General features: G+C 49.0%; 1 protein-coding gene across 1 annotated transcript in view; it reads right to left on the reverse strand.

Annotated features, from left to right (window-relative positions):
- The window catches only part of FLVCR2 (FLVCR choline and putative heme transporter 2), a 59,399-nt gene extending 38,589 nt beyond the window's left edge, over positions 1-20,810 (reverse strand). Inside the window, exon 1 of the mRNA XM_058655443.1 lies at positions 19,545-20,810. Coding sequence (XP_058511426.1) covers positions 19,545-20,330 — 786 coding nt within the window. The 5' untranslated portion in view covers positions 20,331-20,810. The remainder of the gene's footprint in view (positions 1-19,544) is intronic.
- Between the last annotated feature and the right edge of the window lie 2,373 nt (positions 20,811-23,183).

Consider the following 23,183-nt stretch of genomic DNA (forward strand, 5'->3'; position numbering starts at 1 on the left):
ACAAAAGATTTTTTTTATTTTACTATTGGAAAGGCAGATCAACAGGGAGAATGAGACAGAAAGATCTTCCATCTGCTGGTTCACTCCCCAAGTGGCCGCAACAGCTGGACCTGAACCAATCCAAAGCTAGGAGCCAGGAGCCCAGGAGCTTAATCTGGGTCTTCACATGATCCCAAGGCTTTGGATCATCCTCTATTGCATTCCCAGGTCACAAGCAGGGAGCTGGAAGGGAAGTGGAGCAACTGGGATACGAACTGGAGCCCATATGGGATGCTGGCAGATCCCGGGCTAGAGTCCCAGCTGCTCCATTTGCAATCCAGCTCCCTGCTAGTGTGACTGGGAAAGCAGCAGAGGATGACCCAAACAGTTGAGTCCCTGCCATCTACATGGAACACCAGGATTGAGTTTCTGGTTTCTGACTCCAGCCTGGCCCTGGCCCTTGCCCAGCTCTTGCTCCAGCCATTATGGTCATTTGAGGAATGAACCAGCAAATGAAAGATCTCTCTTTCTCTCTCTTTCTCTCTCTGCCTTTGGGATAATTAAATAATAATAATAATAATAAAAAGAAGCAGGCATGAGGTTTCAGATAAGGCAAGGAAACCCTAACACAGGCAAGACCTCACATTTAGGTCTCCCCTAGATCAGACATAAAAGTCATTGTGATATGTGAGATGATCCACGTCTCATGGTCAACCTATATTTAAAATGCATTGACTGCTAAGCACCCTTCTGAAAATGAGGGAAGAGACAAAGGTGCCAAGACAAGGCATCCACTCTTATCAAACTTGTCTATTTTTAAATATTCCTTGGTTTTGACCTACAGCTTGTATATTCCCTGGGGTGAGGACTCAAGGAAGCTCAAAGATCAGAGAGTCCCTGGGCTATAAAGAGAGAAAATGCCAGGTAAGGAAGACTGGGAAATTTTTCTGATTACAATCCACTCAGGAGCCTCCTCCTTTTAAGGGTTGGTGTTTCCCTTGGATTGTCCTCATGGTGAACCCAACCAACGGTCACGCTGGGTCAGCACAAATCCCAAGTGGAGTACCCTCTGCCTCCCCTTCCACCAAAAGTACAAATTACTGTGGCTCCAGCACCCAGATGTCCCCTGGGTGACTGTGGGGATGGCCAACGGTGACAGGCCAGCTGGGATGGCATCACGCAGCCCCAGCTTCTACAGATTTCTTACTTGTGTGGTAGGCAGCAGGTAACACACTGCTGAAATGCTTCATCCTTGTTCCAGTCAGCAGCACTCAACAGCTTATAGATGCTACAGCCCTGGAAAGTTTTGAAAAGCAGAGAGAAAAATAGACGATTCTCTTCCTGTATGCCCATAAGAGCTAGATGGAAACCAGGATGCAGGAATCGAATCCAGCTTCCCATGTAGGGGACAGAGATCGAAGTACCTGAATCATCACATCTGCTTCCAGGGGCACATGAGCAAGAAGAGGGATCTGAAGTGGAGCTGGGACTCAAACCCAGACACTTCACCAGTATCTTAACCGCTGAGCCAAACGTCTGCCATCTCTCCATTTTCACCCCATGCCAGCAGCATTCTGGGCAGGCCCTGGGAAAGTGATGGCCTTGTGGAATGCCATGAACAAGTGCTAGTTCCTCTTCCTTGAGTGTGTATTTCAAAAAATGGATGGGGTAGGCCTCAAGGAGCTTTATCCTAAGAAGTCAACTTCTTTGGTCAGCTAATCCTGCCTCCATGACCTCAAGAAGGAAAGTTGCAAAAGAAATATAAGGCTCAGCCCAGTGCGGTGGCCTAGTGGCTAAAGTCCTCGCCTTGAATGCGCTGGGATCCCATATGAGCACCTGTTCTAATCCAAGTGGCCCTGCTTCCCATCCAGCTCCCTGCTTGTGGCCTGGGAAAGCAGTTGAGGACGGCCCAAAGCCTTGGGACCCTGCACCCTTGTGGGAGACCTGGAGGAAGTTCCTGGCTCCTGGCTTCGGATCAGTGTAGCATCAGCCATTGTGGGTACTTGGGACACATCGGACAGAAGGTCTTCCTGTCTGTATATCTGACTTTGCAATAAAAATAAAATAAAATATTTTTTTAAAAGAAAGAAATATAAACCTATACCAAGAAGATGATTACTCACTCACATCTGATATCACCCCTGGTGAGCAGCAACCTCTGATTACTGTCTCTGATTGAAGTTCTGACCCTATCACTCAGGGAGTTCCCCAGGGACCTCTTCACAGAGAAGGATCCTGCTCTGAAGTCACTTCCTGTCCACCTGCCTAGGCATGGCCACCAATTCCACTCCATAAGGAACAGACTTGCTGTTCCCTCTGTCTTGCCTTTGGTGTAAACTCTACGAGAGCATGGATCTTCTCTTTCTGCACTCACTGCTGCATCCCCAGAGTTCTGAACACTGCTGGCTCAATAGCAGTTCAGTCAATATTTGTTTAAGGGGTCAGCGTTGTGGCATAAAGGTGAGTTAAGCTTCTACTTGCAATGCTGGTGTCCTGTATAGGCGCTGGTTCAAGTCCCAGCTACCGCACTCTGGGAAAGCAGAAGATGGCCCAAGTGCTTGGGCTCCTGTAACCCTGTGAGGGACCAGGAGGAAGCTCCTGGCTTCAGACCAGCTCAGTTCCGGCCAGTGAAGCCAGCTGAGGAGTAAACAAGTGGATGGTCTCTGTCTTTCACTTCCTCTCTCTCTCCTGCCTTCTGTTGGTCTCTGACTTTCAAATAAATAAATGAAATTTTAAAATATTTATTCAATAAATAAGATAAAGGCTGGGATGTATGATTTAAAAAAAAAATCAACATCAGAAAATGTAACAGTTCGAGGAGTTGAGTGCCTGAAATTGTACATGACTTTGGAACCAAGCCTTGTACTCTGCCAGCAGAAAGTCTGGGTCACCAGGAATAGATAACACTAATTATAGTACACCTCTTATCAAAGTCCTTTCTGAGTCAGAAAGAGATGGGAGTGCACCTCAAGGCCCTAAATAGACTCCCAGCCAGTGACCTGAACCCCAGAACACAGCTCCCTTCCCTCCCCTGCAGCCTGGGAAGAGCTCAACACTGCCAAGCAGAATATGGGCCTCACCCCAGAACAAGCAAAAGGCTACTGAGATGACTGCCTAAGGCCGCCTAGAGAACCTGAAGCTGAGGATGCCTCTCGGTACAGGGAAGATTACACAGAGGGGGTTCGAGGGTGGTGGGGACTGGCTGCAGCAGAAGCAGCTCCAGAACCACAGGGAGGCCCTCCAGCTTAGCCAGCACTGCACTCCATCTCATTAACAGGGTTTGGCCGTCTGCTGCTTGCTTTCCCAGGGACCACTTCAAAGGTTTTAGGGATTGAGGAAGTCAAGAGCCGGGGTTTTCTTAGGATTTTCTCATGGGACCAGCTCCAGGTCGATTAGGCTGCATCATCCCTACCCACCACCCAGCTCCATCCTCAGAGGCTACCGTTGACATGCTACTACTTGGTAACTATAGGCAATGCTCTGGAGTTTTCTTTCTACAACAAGCAGAGTCTCCCTTGGTGAAGTGAGACGTACAAGGGCGGGAAAGAATGCTCCAGGCAAAACCATAGCTTGGTGGCAGTCACCAGCTTGTAGTCCACATATCTAGAGTCCCCTGTGTGGGACAGGCAAGGCCTCTTCAGCCTTCTGACTCAGGGTCCCTTTTGCTAATGGTGATGTGCAAAAGGTGCTAGTTAGCTTTGGCTCATGAGCTGGGGTGAGGAGTCAGGCGAGATAACAGGCTGTTAGGGTCTCTGGTCCTTGATAAAGTTACCTTTGTAAAATATAAAACCTTGCTTCTCCAGATTGCTTTCCCTTTTAAGAATGCGTTCTCCCTAGCTTCACTCCCTGGTTCCTTGAAGAACAAGACACAGGATCAACATATCAATACTGTCAGGGAGATGTGCCTGAGATTTCAGTTTATCAGGAAGCCACCAGACACACTTTCACAATGTCCATCTGTCCTGAGCAAAGTGCCAAACATCGGTGCCAAAGTGAACGAGTTCCCCTTTTCCCTCTTTCTTCCCTTTGCCCCCCTCCCTGAGATGGTGCATAAAAGACACCACTTCCATCATCTCCTCTCTTAGAGCCCCCTCCTGTCGCTATGGCAGGAGCCCTCTTTCTCCCTTTCCTAAATAAACCTTGCTCTACAAACTGGAGTTGTCTGCATGAAAATTCTTCTTTTGTGTGAGTCAAGAAATGAGGTTGCTGGGCCCGGCTCTGTGGCCTAGAGGCTAAAGTCCTCACCTTGAATGCACCAGGATCCCAAATGGTCTCCAGTTCTAATCCTGACAGCTCCAGTTTCCATCCAGCTCCCTGCTTGTGGCCTGGGAAAGCAGTTGCGGACAGCCCAAAGACTTGGGACCCTGCACCTGTGTGGGAGACCTGGAAGAAGTTTCTGGTTCCTGGCTTAGGATCGGTGCAGTACCGGCTGTTGCGCTCACTTGGGGAGTGAATCATTGGACGGGAGAGCTTCCTCTCTGTCTCTCTTCTTCGTATATCTGACTTTGCAATAAAAATAAATAAATCTTTTTAAAAAAATTGAGGTTGCTGCCATGTTTTGCATCGAATTCCCTGCAACACTGGAAACCGCGCTTCTTCGGCCCTAGCTGCCCACCTGTCAGTCAAGTGACTCCTCCCCAGAACATACCTCCCCCCTTACCTGGGACTTGGTAGGTGTGTGTAGCCCCTTCCCTTTCAAATCCCTTTAAGAGCCCATGAGGAGGGGCTCTCTCTTTCCCTCTCTCTTTTGGGGACACAGAAAAACCAGAAAAATTTCTCTCCTACCCTTTCCCTTCCAAACCTGCTCTGTCCCTGTACATGACCCGTGTGTGTGAGATTTTCTTACCTCTTTAAGGCAACTTTATCATTCCGTAAGCTCTAGTTATGCCCGTATGTAAAATGTGTTTGAAGAAAGAGGCAGAAGCCTAGAGAAACAATATTCAGCCCAACCTAGCCCACAAAATCTAGGAGCTCTGTAGCACAGACATCACGAGTGAGTCAGCTTAGATTCCCGATGTTAACACCAAGGAAGGGGGACTTGGGCACCAGGAAGAGAGAAGCTGGATTCAAGAGATGCCAGGAAGATGTCTACAGGACAGGAGTTTGGGAGATAAGGACACAGAAGGAAGTGCTTTCGGGCAGTGTTTAGGGAAGGCTATGTTCTCAGAGCCACAGCCATGTTTAACTTTCTTTCTTTTTTTAATATTTATTTTTATTTTTATTGGAAAGTCAGATTTACAGAGAGGAGGAGAGACAGAGAGGAAGACCTTCCATCCGATGATTCACTCTCCAAGCGGCCACAATGGCCAGTGCTGCACCTGGCCCCACGTTTAACTTTCATAGCAACCCTGTTAGGCCAGGAGCATGTATCTTACCATAGCCCAACAGAATACCTGCTGGAGGCCACACACATGCACACAGCACAGACAAAGTGCTGTGGGCAGAGCTAGGTCCAGCTTTCTGGCTTCCCTCCAACTTCTGTTGGTATCAGGGTCCTGCATGAATTCCTAAGATCTGCTCTTGGTGCTCAAAGGCCAGCATTTTGAAGGGAACTATGCTCCCTGCTCTGGGTAGGAGGCAGTTTTGTTGCCAGAAGTTCAAAGACCACATTTACAAGACAAGTGCTTTTCACTGTCCCAAGGAAGGACAGCAAGAGAGCTCCCAACTGCTGGGTTGTGGCAGGTGTCACAGGCTAGCATGGTAGGACAGGAGGGACTCCCATGGGTGACTCTGCAAACGTGTCCAACCACAAGCAAGAAGCCAGGACAAAGGTCCCAGGAGGCCCACTGAGCAATTCACAAAGCAAACAGTCCAAGGGCACTGGCCCTGTTGTATTGCAGGTCGCTCACTTGCTAGTTTTTGGAGTCAATGGTCACAGAAAAAGGTGTTGTGGACAGGTAAAAGGAAGCTCTCCAACATTTAGTGAAAGTAGAATTAAAAACTAGTTTAGTGCAAAAAAAAAAATTGAAATCCACTCATAGTTTTTTTTCATAATATGCATTTTCCATGAGATTTTCGAAGACCCTTTGTCTGCATGGATTTTCAGTTTCTTTGCATCAAAATAAGCTTATCTTTCAATTTCATTTCCCACAAAGATTTTGAACTTTAAAGCTGCTCCTGGAGCCACATAGGAGATCCAGCCTTGCCAACCCAGTCATTCTGGGCACAACTCATTACCTCCCCTCAGCCTTGTTCCAGTTCTGTCTCTTCTAGAGCCAACAGGGCTACCCAATCAAAGATGCTATCTTGGGAGTGCTGAACAGGGTTTATGTTCAGCTCTGGGGGAGGAATGGGATGGCAGCCAAAGCAAACACCACTGATTAGGGCTCCAGATACATTGTTTAATCCCCAGCCTCCCGTCCCAGCTCATCTTCCCTTCTGCAAACACGGATAGCATTGCTCCTCTCTGGCCCTCCTCTCCCATCCCATCCAGCAAAAGGTCACATCTTGACTTGGATTGGGGTGAGAATTGAGCACTAAGGTTTTGCACAGCAAGAAAAAAAAAAAAAAGGAAAGATACCTGTAATAAGGACAGGAGGCAGAAACCTCTGGTCGAACTGTCAGAGCTTGCACGAATGACCCACCCAAGAAAAAAGCCCCAGGTTCTGCAGGGACAGAGTGGGGGGATGACAGTGCTCGGTTAGGTGGACATCAGGAGAGTGTTAGGTAGGAATTGTAAGACTGAGTAGTGAAGGCAGAAGAAGCCTTATTGCTCTGTAACAGCTCTGATGGAGCTCCAGTCTTCATTCTGCAAGCTACATGGGGCTGTTTGATGTTGGAGCTTGGGGGCAGCTGAATTCCGGGGAAGGACATCCTGTTAACACCACGGCTGGAAAAAGATCAAGAACCAGGAGGTAGGAAACGGCTGTGTGCACCTGATAAGGCTGGGTGTGCCTGCCCCTTGAGTAGCATCTCAGGTGCACGAGACCAAAGTTGGAGATGTAGGCATGAAAATTGCCTCCAGCCAAGGTCTTCATCACAGACACCCTCTCCCAGCACCTGCACTACTTCTAGTTGGAGGTACTCTCAGTCTCCATCAGGATGCTAACAGAAACATTCTGGAAGGTCCAGGAGGTCACTTCACTCATCAAGAATCCACTCAGGTGAGGACTATGGTGCAGCTGGCAAAGCTGCCAAATGAGGCATCTACATCCCATCTCAGACTGAGTTCTGCCTCTGCTTTTGATCCATCCTGATGTTATCTCTGGGAGGAAGCAGGTGATGTGGCAAGAACTTGGCCCAATGCCACTCATGAGGGAGACCTGGATGAAATTCCTGGATTCTAGTTTCAGCTTAGGCTGGCCCAGTCCCAGATGTTGTGGGAATTTGGGAGAATGAACCAAATGCTCTGCCTTTCCAATAACTAAAAATAAATTAATGTTTTTTTAAAAAGCATCAGCTCAGAGAGGGATTTGGCTTAGCGTTTATGCCCATATCCTACATCAGGGTGCCAAGTCCCAGCTCTGTTCTTGACTCCAGCTTCCGCTAATGTAGATTATGGCAAGCAACGATGACACCTCAAGACCTTACCACCCCTAAGGGAGACCTTAACTGAATGTAGGGCTTCAGGCTTTGGGCTGGTTATTGCAGGCATTTGGGAAGTGAACAAGCCAATGGAAGATCTGGCTGGTTATGTCCCTGACTCTCACCAAACAGCACCACCACCACCAACAAACCCCTTTTTAGTGGTTTGTTTTAAGTAACTACAGCATGATCAGCTCAACCTTCAGGCGCCAGTCAAGGAGGGTGCCCTGTCCACTCTGTAGTGCACTCCACTGGGGTAAAGTCCTCCTACAGCAGCTGGCCTCTAACAGCTATCTATGCTCAAGCAGCCTTAAGCCTAGTATCGATGGATGTCAGGGTTGCCTTCACCTTTCAAATCAAACACAGAGGCAATTGCCTTGACAGCTGTAAGTGCTGAAAGCATCTGTGCTTCCTTTCATATATCTTATCTGAAAAACTGCTGGCTATATGCCCTCGGCATACTGTACTGCTTCATCTCCTGCACCACATGCAGGAACCAGGAATACTTTCATTCTACGAAGCAGCCAAAATTTAGCACAGTCCTGGAGGTGTCTTGAGCAGAACTCAAGAGAGTATTCTCAACCACTCTGGGGCAGGCACCGCCAGGTGCACAAGGTGAGGCTGAACAGTTCTATAATACGATGTTCAGTAATAGCAGGAAAACAACCCAGGCATATGGAAAATCTTTTCCTGCACGCAGTTAACTGATTGGTCACCTTAATCCCTTTCAGGAAGTGAAAGTCTGTAATTCACCCATTCATTTGCAAGCACCTGTGATGCCCAGAGCCCTGCTCTGTGCTAATAGCAGCAATTAGCCCAAATTCTTGACCTTGGGGAAATTTGAATCAGAAAAGCAGGGAGAAGCCTGTATTCCTCCCTCTTCCTTAGCCTAGCTTCTAAGGAACAGGGAAGAATATAGGGCCCTCAAGAAAAGAGAGGCAGCAGCAGGTACCCAGACAGGAAACACATTCCTCAGAGCATCCAAGGTGATGTGGATGCTGGCAGGGGGCAAGCAGGTGTTCCAGGTGGAAGAAAACATGTATGCGTTTTTGCTTCTTCTTAGTGATGGTAGTGGTGCTTAATCTACACGCTTTCAGCATCCCATTTAAAAATTTTAAATAGACTGGTTCCTTCTCATGAAGTACCTTTCATTATTATGCAAACATCACCTCTGTCTGCCTCTAGAACTTGCTTCATCTTCCCAAATTCTGCATCCATTGAACAAAAACTCCCCATGGCTTTCCCCTCCAGTCCCCAAGCAATCACTCTATACCTTCCCTCTGGGAACTTGACCTCTCCAAGGCACCCAGGGTATAATAAAAATATCACTTGGTCATGATACCCCAGTGCCTGGCAGACAGCTCCAAAAACTCCTTGGAATCCCCCTCCTCCAGCCCCCGAGGAATAGGAGTAGGCTTAGTTTAGGGTCCTTACCTAGTTACAGGACATATTTATCTTAATGAGGAAAGACCAAGTTGTTAGAAGGTAGGGCTTTACAATCCCACCTCATCGCACACCTCCAGGGAAGAGCTGAGGTTGGGGCTCTTCATAGTGAAACCTCCATAGTGACTTTAGAGAGAGCTTTGGGGTTGAGCAATACAGGGTGCTGCGGAGCAATGCCTGGACAGAGCATGGACGGATGCTGCGCACACAGTCCTTCCGTACAGGCAGTGTAAGTACAGGGTCCTCCTGGTTCTGCAGCAGTAAACCAGACCCTCCAATGTACAGCAAAGAGACTCTGAAGTGGGGCTAGTTTTGTGGGGCTGAGTCCTTCCCTGGTGGGGTCTGCCACACTACCCCCCCCGCCCCCGAGGAAGCTAGTGTTGGAATTGAACCTAGCTAGAAGACACCCAGGTAAAGACCACAGGGAGAAACTGGTTTCTGTCAGGGAAAACCAAGAACAAAAATAAACTTCAATATGTCTTCTAAGTAGAATGGCATAATATTTACCCTTCTGCGACTAGTTTATTTTACTTAGAACACAACCATTTAGGTTCTGCCATGTTAGAGGATGTTGAGGACGGCCAATGCATTGGGACACTGCACCCGCGTGGGAGACCTGGAGGAGGTTCCAGGTTCCCGGCTTCGGATCGGCGCACATTGGCCCGTTGCGGCTCACTTGGGGAGTGAATCATCAGATGGAGGATCTTCCTCTCTGTCTCTCCTCCTCTGTGTATATCTGGCTGTAATAAAGTGAATAAATCTTTAAAAAAAAATGCTATATTTATGTTGAGAGAAAAAAGAGACCTCTCAATAACTAGTTCACTTCCCAAATGCCCACAATGGCCTAGGCTGGGCCAGGCAGAAGCCAGGAGAGGGGAACTCAGCCCCAGTTTCCCTAGATGGCAGAAATGCAACTTCTTCGGCTTTCACCACCATCTCCCAGGTTGTGTACCGGCAGGAAGCTAGAGGCAGAAACCAGAGCCAGGCCACATGCCAGCTCCAAAGGATACATCTCACTGTCTGCCTCTGGCTTGTCCACCTGTGGCTGGACAGCCACTCAGGGCTACTTTTACTTTGCAGCTGCTGTGTCTCACGCCGCTAGAAACGTGAACACACGAACACTTGCCGAAGTTCCTGTTTCAGTTCACAGACTCACACGTGGAATGACCACATCATGTGCTGCCTACATTCTCACTTTCTTTTTGAGGAACTGCCGTGCTGTTTTCCACGGGGGCTGCACCGCTGGACATTCTCACCAGCTGCGCTTCCTTGTCCCACACACCTGAACCATTGCCAACCCAATGGATTGGAAGTAGTATCTCATGTGGTTTTCGTTTGTATCTCTCCAAGGCTGGGCTTCTTTTCAGGTGTTTGTTAGCCATGTGCGTATCTTCATAGCAGAAATATCTAAGTTCCTTTACCCAATTTTGCATCAGGTTGTTCATTATTTGTTGCTGAGTTGCAGGAACTCTTTGTAAATTCTGAAAATTAGTTTGCTTCTCAGATTTATGATTTGTGAATGTCTTCTCTAATTCTCAAGGTTGTCTTTTCGATCTCTTGGTAGTGTGCCTTAATACGCAGTGGTTTTATATTTTTATGTAGCCCAATTTATGTTTCCTTTGGACATTCCTGATTTTACTACCACCTATAAGAAATCACTGCCAAAACCAATGTCATAAAGCTTCTCCTGTTTGCTTTCTTCTACAAACTGTGTGGTTTGGGCTTTTATGTTTAAATATTTGATCCTTGTTGAATTAGCTTTTTATTAAGATCTTTTATTTTATCAGAAAGGCAAAGTTACAGAGAAAGAGGAAGAGACAGAAAGGAGGAGACAGGCAGGAAGGGGGAGACAGAGAGAGCGAGCGGTCTTCCATCTTCTGGTTTACTCCCTAAGTGCAATAACCAGAACTGGACCAAGTCAAAACTAGGAACCAAACACTTCTTCCATGTCTCCCATGCACATGGCAGAGTTTCAAGGGCGTGGGTCATCCTCTTTTGCTTTCCCGGGCACATTGGCAGTGAGCTAGATTAGAAACAGAATAGCTGGAATTCAAACTGGCACCAATATGGGATGCCAGTATTGCAGGAGGTGGGTTAAGTTGCTATGCCAAGCACACCGAGTTAGCTTTGATGATGTAGTATAAGGTAAGATTCTAATTTCATTGTTTAGCATGTGGATATCTAGTTTCCCCAGCATCTCTAACACCATTTGTTGAACAGACTATCTTACCCAGTGAATGATCTTTTAATATCCTTGTTGAAAATCATCACGTGGGGGCCTGGCGCAACAGCCTAGTGGCTAAATTCTTGCCTTGGGTGCGCCAGGATCCCATATGGGCACCAGTTCATATCCCAGCTGCTCCACTTCCCATCCAGCTCTCTGCTTGTGGCCTGGGAATGCAGTTGAGGACGGCCCAAAGCCTTGGGAGCCTGCACCCACATGGGAGACCTGGAAGAAGCTCCTGGCTTCTGGCTTCAGATTGTCTCAGCTCTGGCTGTTGTGGCACTTGGGGAGTGAACCAGCAGATGGAAGGTCTTCCTCTCTGTCTCTCCTTCTCTCTGTATATATGCCTTTACAATAAAAACAAATGTTTTTTAAAAAGCAAAGAGAATTATAACGTATACTTGGAGGTTTGTTTCTGGATGTTCTACTGTACTGACTTACAGTTCTAACTTTGTGCTGCTTTCACACCAGACTGATTACAGTCGCTTTTAGTGAGTCCCGACTCAGAAAACATGAGGCCTTCAACTTTGTTCTCAGTGTTCAAGAATTTTAGCTCTTCATGATCCCCTGAGCTTTCCTATGAGTTTTTAGTTTTTATTTATTTATTTATTTATTTATTTATTTTAAAGATTTATTCACTTTATTACAGTCAGATATACACAGAGGAGGAGAGACAGAGAGGAAGATCTTCCGTCCGATGATTCACTCCCCAAGTGAGCCGCAACGGCCAGTGCACGCCGATCCGAAGCCGGGAACCTGGAACCTCCTCCAGGTCTCCCACGCGGGTGCAGGATCCCAATGCATTGGCCATCCTCCACTGCCTTCCCAGGCCACAAGCAGGGAGCTGGATGGGAAGTGGAGCTGCCGGGATTAGAACCAGCGCCCGTATGGGATCCCGGGGTGTTCAAGGCAATGACTTTAGCCTCCAGGCCACGCTGCCGAGCCCTTTAATTTTTTTTATTGGAAATTCAGATTTACAGAGAGAAAGAGAAACAGAGAGAAAGCTCTTCCATCTCCTGATTCACTCTCCAAATGGCTGCAATGGCTGGAGCTGAGTTTGTCCAAAGCCAGGAGCCAGGAACTTCTTCCAGGTCTCCCACACAGGTGCAGTGTCCCAAAGCTTTGGGCCATCCTCGACTGCTTTCCCAGGCAACAAGCAAGGAGCTGGATGGGAAGCGGGGCTGCGCTGCCAGGATTAGAACTGGTGCCCATATGGGATCCTGGCACGTCCAAGGCGAGGACTTTAGCTGTTAGGCTATTCGCTGGGCCCTCATATGACCTTTTGGATAATTTTTTTGTGTCTGACCGGAAAAAAAAAAAAATCACTGCAGTTTTTTTTTTTTTTTTAATAGAAATTAGATGGATTCAAAAGAAAGAAAGAAAGAAATTACATTGATCCATTGGCTATTTGGGGTGACACATCTTAACATTATTAAGTCATTCAATCCACAGAAAGGGGATGTCTTTTCATTTATGTGTGTCTTCTTTAAAGTGTTTCATCAACATTTTATAGTATCAGTATATGTGTCTTTCAGGCCTTTGGTTTATTCCTGATTATTTGTGCTGTGTTCAAATGATGCTGTTTTCTTAACTTCTTTGTTGGACTGCTCATGCTAGTGAATAGATAACATTGTTGTGTGAAAAACGATTAGCATGTTGCCAAGTCAGTGGGCTCCCCAGCTTGCACGAAGGAACTGGGGGACGGGGAGGCACAGCTTGGAGGAGGGGTTGAGGTGCGAGGGAATGAAAAAGCAGGGACATTTCCACCTTTCCTGCCATTCCCAGTGTGACTTCTTTGTCGTTGCACATGCTTTGATTTCCAGAGCACTCTTAAAGAAGTGATTTTAGAAGTCCTGAATGTTTCCCTGGAGAGGAGGGCATCTTGCTAACATCATCTTTCACACCTCAAGTCATCATCCACAAAGAGTTGATCTTCATGAATCCAAACTGGTCACGGCAGAGAGACAAGGCTCACAGGGAACAACGCGTAAGACAGATAGGACTACAGGGAATATGGACTCCAGGGATGTACAGAATTCATAGGCACCTGTCACAATGCCTGGCCATTGCCCACCTGTGTGGCTGACCCAGCCTACAGCAACAGAACAATCAGCAAAGCATGGCAAGAAGCATGCCCTCCTTCCTGCACCTGCTGGTCTTTTCTCTGAAAGGCTCCAAACAGGCCTCACCACTAACCTGAACCAGATAAGCATGCAGGAGTCTCCAGAGAGATCCATGGAGTGAGGGTGAGGGGGCAAGCATGGGCATTTTCACCTTGCCACATGAGTAAGGGGAGAACAGTAGCCGCCACCCCTCACCCCTACAGGGACCGAATCAGTTTCCCTTCCATAGCCGCCAACCCTCTGAGCTTGGTTCACTTGCCCTCATGTTTGGGAAGAGTTTTCTAACAAAGTTCCATCTGGCCCTGTTCACAAGCAAGCTTCAAACTGGTGATCATAAGACATGGTTTTAAAACCAACTTCAAATTAGTTGCCAGAATTTCAAAACCAGGTTTTGTAAGGCAGACAAAGTCGAGACTCACGTGATTCCACTCGGAGGAGGCACGGAGAACAGAGACAGGAAGTAGAGCAGAGGCCAAGAAGGCCACAGGGAGGAGGCAGAAGGAGCTGCTGGAAACGAAGGAGAAAGAGCCATGATGGTCACAGAGCAGGGTGAACTTTTTCAATGCCACAGAGTTGCACACTTAGGAGCAACGACAGATCCTGTATGTTTTACCACAATTTTTTTAAAAGGAGAGATTTCACATAAAAATCCGGGTTGCTGGTTTTTCTTGCTACAGAAAAGTGAACATAGTGAACATGTGGCACACTGGGTCACACTTTGATGCAACAGCTGATGGGAGTGTGAGCAGCTGCTGTCTTCCGAAGGCACATGTTCCCTGGGGGCACCTCCCAGCTCCAGGGCCCCTGGCTGTCACTTACAGAGCTCCAAGAGCCACCTCATTTCTATTACCACACCACCAATTGCATAGCCCCTGCCTCTTCCTGGCTTCTTAAAAAGTTAGGAAAGAAGGAAGGGAGGAAGGAAGGGAAGAAGGAAGGAAGGAAGGGAGGAAGGAAGGAAGAAAGCAAGGAAGGAAGGAAGGAAGGCAGGCAAAGTGAGAGAATCGCCCACCTCCTCAAATGCCCACAACATGGAGGGCTGGGCCAGGCTGAAGCCAGAAGCCAGCAGTTCCATCCAAGTCTCCCACATGGGTGTCAGAACCCAAGGGTTCCAGCAGGTGCATTAGCACAAATACTGGATGGAAGCTGAGTAGATGGCACTTGAAACAGCACTGCGATATGGGATGCAGGTGTCCCATGTGGTGGTGGCCTAACCAGCTGTGCCACAGTGCCCTCCCCTCTTCCTCTCTCCTGAAGCATCATGGGAGACCAGAAAGGAGTGAGCCATGTGGATAAGCACCCTGCATGCCCAAAGTAACATGAACCATTGAGGGGAGTCAACAGAAGAGTTCACCTTCATCGCCCTAATCTTCACTGTGGCCTTGAGAGGCCTCTGATGGTAGGAGATCCAGCATGAAAAGCCTGGCCTTGGTCATACCCAAGGAGCCAGGACCTTGGCTTTGGACTGGTGTGGCCACTCTGCTTTGATTCTACCTCTTCAGTCAACCTCAGAAAGGCAGCCGCTCTGGGTGCTGTCACAGGATCAGCCAGTCTAGCAGACACGACCTCTGCAAGCCCGGTGTCACCTTCCTGGAGCCCATCCTTACCTGCCACTTCGGGTCTGCTAATGCCAGCCCTGTTCGGACCTGCACTATCTACTATCCACTACAGAGCACTGCCCGTCGCTTCCTTGGAAATGTAGCCAGTCTGGAAAGTGTGACACGCACATCAACTGGCAAGGTCTTAGCAATGAAAGAACTTAAAAGCAGATTACTAATTTGACTCTGTTGATAACATGCTGAAATAATATTTTGGATCTATTGGGTTAACGAAAATGTTTTACTAAACCAGTTTCACCTGTTCTTTTTACTTTTATGATGTTTATATTTTCACATGGCTATGAGACAGTGTGGCTTGCCTCATGTTTCTATTGCACAGCCCAATCTTTTTGTGACCATCAAGAGAGGCTTTTACAGCACAAGTCCTGCAAGACTACTGCATTTTCCACAGCTTTACAGGCAGATGAACTATTCCAACACTACAAATCATTTCAGGTGGAACTATGCTGGGAGTTACTCAAGTGCCTTTAGCAAGGTCCCTTCCCATCTCTGAGCTGCCCACTGCCCCTTCTCTGGGTTGCCAGCCACTCCTTAGGCAGACCCCGACCTTCTCCTGCAACTCCTACATCTATCTGGAAAGGTGCAACAAAGCTATGAGATTCTCACACAAGGCTTTCTTCCCCTGCTGGCACAGTAACAATGTTACTGTCATTCAAAACCCTGCTGTGGTTTTCCCTGGAAACAATGCTACAAGTGTTGCTTAAAAAAAAAAAAATGCCAGTGGTTTCTATACCCTGGGCAGAGCTTTTACCAGGAAAAGCAAACAGCCCCATTACAGTCGGGAACCTGCCTTCGTCCCTCAGTCAGCCCAGTAAATCTGACTGCATTGGTTTCTTTTTCCAGACATGCTAGCCCACGTGCTAGGCTAAGAGAATCAGCCCTCTGGCAGAAATTTCCAGACAGAAGACAAGGGAACCTATACATCTGTTACCATAGCTCTGATAACCAATGCAGGGGAAGCCTGCGCTCCACACTGGAGAGTGCCTGGGCTCCAGTCATGACTCTAGTTACAATTCTAGTTTTCTGCTGATGCGCACTCTAAGAGGCAACAAGCCTCTTTGGAAGTCACTGAGCCCTGGTCACCCAGGTGGGAGACCCAGCTTGAGTTTTGGGCTCCTAGCTTCAGCCAGTCCTGGCTGCGATGGGCATTTGGAAAGTGAATCAGTAGATGGACTTATCTCTATTCTGCTTATTTTTCAAATACAAACAAACAAACAAACAAGATGGTGCCAGGAGGAGTATTGGAAACCTTAACACCATCAGTCACCCTTGAAGAGTTAAGGGGCAAAATCAGAACCTCAGAATCCCACCTTTCTTTAGGCAACAAATACATCGTATCCACAGCAAGACTCAAGAGCAGCCTGTGTCCATGGGCTTTGACAGTGGAGCTGGATTCAAATCTCCCTTCTGCCTCTCAGTGGCTCCAGGACCCTGGATGAGATTACTAGAGTTCTGGGAATCTTCATTCACTCCTCTGCAACACTGAGACAATTCCACCTATTTCACAGAGACTTTGCAAAGTTGAAATCAAGTAATGGATGACTAGGAGTCTGGCCTATGGTGGGTGTTAAGTATTCACTTTATTCTCCTTCTTCATCCTTTAACCCTAGTAATTGGACAAGAAAGTACTAAAAATATCCAGAAAAAAGTGATGGTAAATCCTCTCTACAGTGATCTGGCTTGAATTGCTGACAATCTGAATCTTGGTGTGTGCTGCAGTTTTTAACTCTGCTGTAGGTAGGTACTCTGTGAAGAAGAAGTTAACCTCTGCAGCCCCAGGCCAGAGTCGGTCAAAAGGCAGGTACTCGGCGAAGGCCTGTGGACGAACGTCTGCTGCATCTAACGCAGAGGTCAATGTCTGGCTAGTCATGTAAGAGAGCTTCCAGGTGGTATGTCAGGGAGCAAGCTTTGTGGTATAGTGAGTTAGCTGCCTCTTGGGGAACAGGCACCCCAAATCCGAGTCCCTGGGATCCAGTCTCTGCTTCCAATCCACCTTCACCGTCAGGTGCACCTGGGAGGCAGCAGATGACGGCCCAAGTTCTTGGGATTCTGCTCAGACTGAGTGCTAGGCTCTTGTGGGCAACTGGGGAGTGAACCAGAAAATGCAAAATTTCTCTCCATCTTTTCCTCTCTTTCTGCCTTTCAAATAAATACATTCTAAAAAGAAGAAGACAAAAAAAAAAAAAAAAAAAAAAAAAAAAGAATAGCTCAGAATTAGCAGAATCATCTGCATGGAGCAGGTGGAGCTCGGCCGTGTGCGGTGACTGGGCAGCATGGCAGCTGAACTCTGCTTACACACTTCGTGCTTTTTTTTTTTCTCTAAGCCCCAAAGCTTAAAACACTCTTAATTCTTCTGTTTTCTTCAGCCCTACTTTACTAGAGGAAAGAGCCTATGGCACATACAGAAAAACAAACAGCCCTCTCAACATGAGGAAGCATAAACAATGCAGCTTTTATAATGTTTAACTTAGCCCAGAAGCCGACGCCTAAAAGATCAAATGAAATTGATGTCTCTCCCTGCTGTCAGAGGCAAACAGAAAATTCTTGGTGTTCCTGACCTTGTTGGGGGGTGGTGGTAAGAGAATGAATAATTACTCCCATTACATTTTCAGGTTGTATCTAGTATTAAACGCCCTTCTGGAATGTGATTGATTGTGCTTCAGGTTAAACAGGGTTTACCCTGAAGGGTTGTCTTTCTTCAGGGTTGTCTTTCTTGAGGGCATCAAGCCACCTGAGGCAGAACTGTGATGACCTCATGCAAGTCCTATTCTGCTGCTCCTGGGGCTATGTGACCTTCCAGAAAGGTGAAAGTTCGCATCCTTTAACCTCCAATTTCACCTTCCTATAAAGAAAAAAGTCCAATGCAATGGAGATATTTAAAAACTCCACCGCCACTCACTGGAGATTAGAGGGTGAGAAATGTTGTCCTCAATTTCTGCTTCTAAGTCGTCCTGAACCCAGGCTTTAAATCAACAAAAATCTTCAAAATATTCCAATCCGCAGGTTTGGGCCGGGGATTACTGGTCACTTGTTTATGCACTAAAGGTGGACTCTGCTCTCACTGAAGACATGTACTGTTAGCAAGTGACAGAACTCACCGACAGAGGGAAATTTAGCTGAAGTTACCATCCTGGTGGTGAAGAGGAACAGAATCAAAATCGGCCTGCAGAGAAGTTTTGGGAAATGAACAGGTGTAAGTAAACAGGCCTATGAGAAGCAAGGGACACCAGTCTTGGGAAACCTGCAGCCAAGAATTGCATGTGCTTGGGGGAAAAATGAGAGTCAAGAGCAGCAGTCCAGAAGCCCAGAAAGAGGACCCCAGGAACCTACCCTTTAGGTAGGTAATCATTTGCATAATTTGTCTGGATCAGAGCCCCATGGAGATGCAAAGTGTGAATTCTCCTTCCAAAAAGAAGGAAAGGGAGGGAAAGGGAAATTAAGAATTTGAGCTAAATGAGGCAGGTGTTTGGTGCAGCAGTGGGGACACCAGGTGGGACACCCACACCCCATAACACGGCACCGGTCCCGGCTCCTGGCTAGCGCACACCCTGGGAGGCAGCACTGATGGCTCAGGTAGTTGAGTTCCTGCCACCCACATGGCAGTCCGGGATGGAGTTTCTGGTTCCTGGCTTCAGTCTGTTGCAGTCCTGGGTGGGCATGTGGAAGTGCGTTAGTGGATGGCACTCTCTCGCTGTCTTTCAAAATCATTTTTTTTAGAAAGGAAAAAAAAAATAATAGAAGCTGCTTATAACAGAGCAGCTGTATCTGGAAATACAGAGTGATATTTCTACCCCATCTCGCTAAACTCAGTTCTAAACCCCAGGGCAACTCTAAACCCCAGGGCCCAGTGTCAAACAACACCAGGTCCGGCTTTGCAGCCCTGGCTAGCATAGGAGAGATGACACGCTTAACTCTAGGAAAGTTGCCTGGTCCAGCTAAAAACACCTGCCAGATTCCGATGACACAAGAAGGATCCAGTGCACTGGGCTGCTGGCTGACAGCGGCACTCCTGAAGCTAGGGACCTACTCTGTGGCTCAGGGCATTAAGCCACTGCCTAGGACAACCTAATCCCACATCGGAGAGCCTGGATGGCGTCTGGCTACTCCCCTTCTAATGCAGCTTCCTGCTAATGCACCTGCAAGGCAGGAGGTGATGTTCCCTGAGTACTTGGGTCCCTGCCACCCAATGGAAGACCCCAATAAAGTTCCAGGCTCCTGCCTCAGTCTCCCAGGGCTGGCTGTGGTGGGCATTTGAGGAGAAAAGCAGTGGATGGGAGATAGCGCGCTCTTGCACTCCTTCTCTCTACGCCCTTTGAGCGGATTGAATGCAAACATTCTTTAATAAGGCCTAGGTTGGTGGCCTGATACAGGTGAAGGCTGACACGACCACAGCAGAGCATGTTCGAGAAGCTTGCTCTCTGCTGCGGAAGACTTTAGAAATGCTATCCTGTACTGGCTCCCCATTCACCTGGCCGTGTCCCCAGTCACAGCCGCCCAATCACACTGGCAGTCACAGGTGGGCATCATGTCACCAGGAGTCACAAAGGCTGCCGCAAATTGGCACCCAGATACAAGGTAACACACCCAGCCCCAGCAGGGCAAGCTGCCCACCCCCTCTGAAGGACAGCTCACCTGATTGCCAAAGACAGCCACAGAGCAGGCTGTGGAAACCTCGTTGGCCCCGAACCAGACGGAAGCGATGCGTGACGGCATGCCCAGGATGAAGACTTGCGCCACTGAGCAGATTACCTGGCCCAGCATGGTGACCGGGAAGAGGTGCGGCTGCAGGCTGCCCAGCTTCACCCAGGCGCCCAGGCAGTTGAGGGCCGAGCCCAAGAGCGCGATGGTGCGCAGGCCGAACTTCTCCAGCAGCCAGGCCACGGGCAGCAGCAGCGGGATGTAGGTGAGCATGTAGCACATGGACAGCCAGTCAATAGCAAAGGCGCTGACGCCGTAGAAGTGCATGAAGATGTTACTGATGGAGCTGTACTGGATCCACTGGAAGGCGTTGCACATGGAGTAGCAGCTGAACACCAATACCACCGCCCAGCGGCGCCGGCTCACCTTGATCACGCTCAGGTCCTCGGGACTCGAACTGCTCAGGTTGGCCAGGCTGCCCGGCGGAGCCAAGGTACTGGGATGGGCAGAGACGCTGGGGTGCACGGACACGCTGGGGTGGATGGAGACGCTGGGGTGGACAGACACGCTGGGGTGCACAGAGACGCTGGGGTGCACAGAGACGCTGGGGTGGATGGACACAGTAGGCTCCACTGAGACACTGGGGTGTACGGACACCCTGGGCTCCAAGGAGACGCTGGGCTCCACAGAGGCGCTAGGCTCCGCGGAAATGCCGGGCTCCATGGATTCCTGCGCCGTAGTGTCACCCTGTTCCTCCTGACTGGGGTCCTCGTTCACCATGGTTGTGGCTTACCCTCGTGCCCCGGACGGGCAGCGCTTTCTTCGGCAGTCTTAGAGTGATAGTGAGTAACCTTTTGCTGGTCTCCGATCGGGGCGCCGACGACGAGGCACACTGGTCCGCGAGCGTTCCCAGAAGAAAAGGGGACGCGAGACTTCTTGCGCTCAGCCCTGAGCGCTGTGCGGACAGCTGCCGTACTCGGCCGCCTCAGATGCCTCGGCGCGCTCCGGCCCAGATTGCGGCGCAACCCTGCCCAGCTCCGGGCCGGCTCGGGGCCTCGCCCCTCGGGCGCACGTGACCGCCCCGCCCCTCACGTCCCACTTACCCCCCACCCCCTGCGACGCCTTCCCCAATCGCCTCTCTCGACTTGTCCAGCCTTGCCCCGCGGGGACAGTACAGTTGTTTCGCCACCAATTGCGGGTGCATTCCTGCCCCACGCCCTGGGCGCCATGGAAACCGCCCAGTTAACTCCCCACCCCCTGCAATGCCGCTCAAATTCATTCGCGTCCTTCCATATCCCCACCTTACCTAGGGACCCCCTCAGGAAGACACCCCCCACCCAGCACTCTGCTCTGTCAAAATCGGTCTTGCCCAGGGCATCTCCTCCGGGCCGGGCCGCCCGTTCCCCGGTGAGAGCGCGTGCCCGGGCGCAGATGCTCGGCGTCCCCAGGGAGCTCCAGCGAGTCCTGCCTCTCGTCTGGCTGAACGTTTTCGGTACACAGACGGTTGTAAGCGTGTCGGTCCGCTCTGGCTTTGGGTTACAGAGGAGCAACGGGAAATTTGGCGTTTCCGCCGCTGTCTTGGCTAGCCGTGGTCTCGCCTCAGAGTAACTCGTGTTTAAATCTGGGGAATTGGCTGTGCGGTCCCGACAGGTGCCAGGCAGCCGCCACTGCGAGAACCTGCAGTGGAAGAAAGGCAAGTTCAGGCGGCTGGCTGTGCGGGGCAACCCGGGGTAGAGCGCCTGCTGCAGGCTTGGTCTCAGAGGTGCGGTGTGCACACAGCCGGCTCGCGGCCACCCCCTGGCGGTGCCAGCGCGGGCCAGAGGGTGAGCCAGCTGCAAAACCAGGTGGCCTGGTCCAGAGGTGGCCCAAGAATTCTCTCCTGTGATCAGAGATCATGCGTCTCGCTGGGCTTCAGTTTCTCGTGTGAAAAATGGGGATGATGAAACAATAGCATCCACGTTGCCATGCGTTTTTTGAGGCTGAACTGGGTTAATACAGGAGAACTCTCAGGAAGCAACCGACAAGATTCAGCGTCCCATTTTCTGGTCTGTGAGAAGCGTGAGGAATGCGCAGTCCAGTTTAAGTGTGAGGGGCCTGGCGGGGAAGCGCCATTTAGCGCCCTTCACAGCCAGCCCCTCCACAACCCACGGCCGCGCAGCCTTAGATTTAGGTTATTACAGATCCTCCTGGGCGAGTGAACCAACAGATGGAAGGTCGTACATGCATGTTATGGGTATGTGACATTCATATAAATCTTGGAAATGGTTACGCTTTTTAAAAAATTATTTATTTCTGGGGCCCAGTGTGATAGCGTAGTGGTAAAGTCCTCGCCTTGAAAGTGCCGGGATCCCATACGGGCTCCGGTTCTAATCCTGGCAGCCCTGCTTCCCAGCCAGCTCCCTGCTTGTGGCCTGGTAAAGCAGTAGAGGACGGCCCAAAGTTTTGGGACCCTGCACCCGTGTGGGAGACCCGGAAGAAACTCTAGGCTCCTGGCTTCGGATTGGCTCAGCTCCAGCTGTTGCGGTCACTTAGGGAGTGAACCATGGGATGGAAGATCTTCTTCTCTGTCTTTCCTCCTCTGTGTATATCTGCCTTCCAATAAAAATAAGTAAATCTTTTTTTAAAAAAGAAATAAGTAAATTTGAGGAAAATTCATTTAAAATTTTTATTTTTATTGGAAAGGCAGATTTACAGAGGAGGTACAGAGAGAAAGATCTTCCATCCACTGGTTCACTCTCCAAGTGGCCGCAATTATTGGAGCTGAGACGATTCAAAGCCAGGATCCAGGAGTTTCTTCTAGGTCTCCACGTGGGTGCAGAGACCTGCTGTGCCTTGGTAGAAAGCTGGAGTGAGAAGCCAGAGTAAGGTATCAAACCTAAGCAACTCAATGTGGGGCATCAGTATATATTAGGCCAAACACCTGTTAAATACTACTTCCTTCTATGTATTTTGTATAGTCCCCCAACCAGCACTTGGGTTGTTTCCACCTTTCAGTTGTCACAAATTATGTTGCTATGAACATGAATATATAAATATCCACTTGCAATGACTTGGGATACACAAACTCAGAAGTGGGTGCAGACACTCAGGAGCACGAATTGGACATCAAACTCAGTCCTCCCATATGGGACAAGCGCATCTTAACTGGCAACTCAACACCTAAGCTAAACACTTACTCCATGTTATACTCTTGGCTGCACTTTACAAAACTGAGGCCCAGGGCAGGTGCATATCTCAGCCTTGGGGCTGAAGCTCCTCTGAACAAGTGCCAGCACAGGCTCTTTATCCTTTCGTGTGTGGCTCTTCTGAGCCAGCACTCCATTTTGTCACACAGTCCTTGGCGTTGCTTTGCTTGGTGGAGGAAGTCACGTTTGTGCTGAGTCTGCTGATTGAAGGCTCAAGTTATTCAGTCTGTCCTGTGAGGATTAAAACAGCTGCCCCAAGAGGTTGTTGTGGGAATCACACGCAGAATACTGTGCATACGTTTCCGAAATAATGACAGCATTCTGGCAGCCCCCAGACCAGTGCCAGCTCCAGCCTGCTTCCCACCAGACAGCTGGGTAAGTGTTGGACAGACATATTCTAGCGAGAAATCTCTTGGCGTTCATCTATTGGAAAAACATTTATGAAGCA

This window comes from Ochotona princeps, chromosome 26 (genome assembly GCF_030435755.1).
Source record: "Ochotona princeps isolate mOchPri1 chromosome 26, mOchPri1.hap1, whole genome shotgun sequence".
NCBI classification, from domain to species: domain Eukaryota; kingdom Metazoa; phylum Chordata; class Mammalia; order Lagomorpha; family Ochotonidae; genus Ochotona; species Ochotona princeps.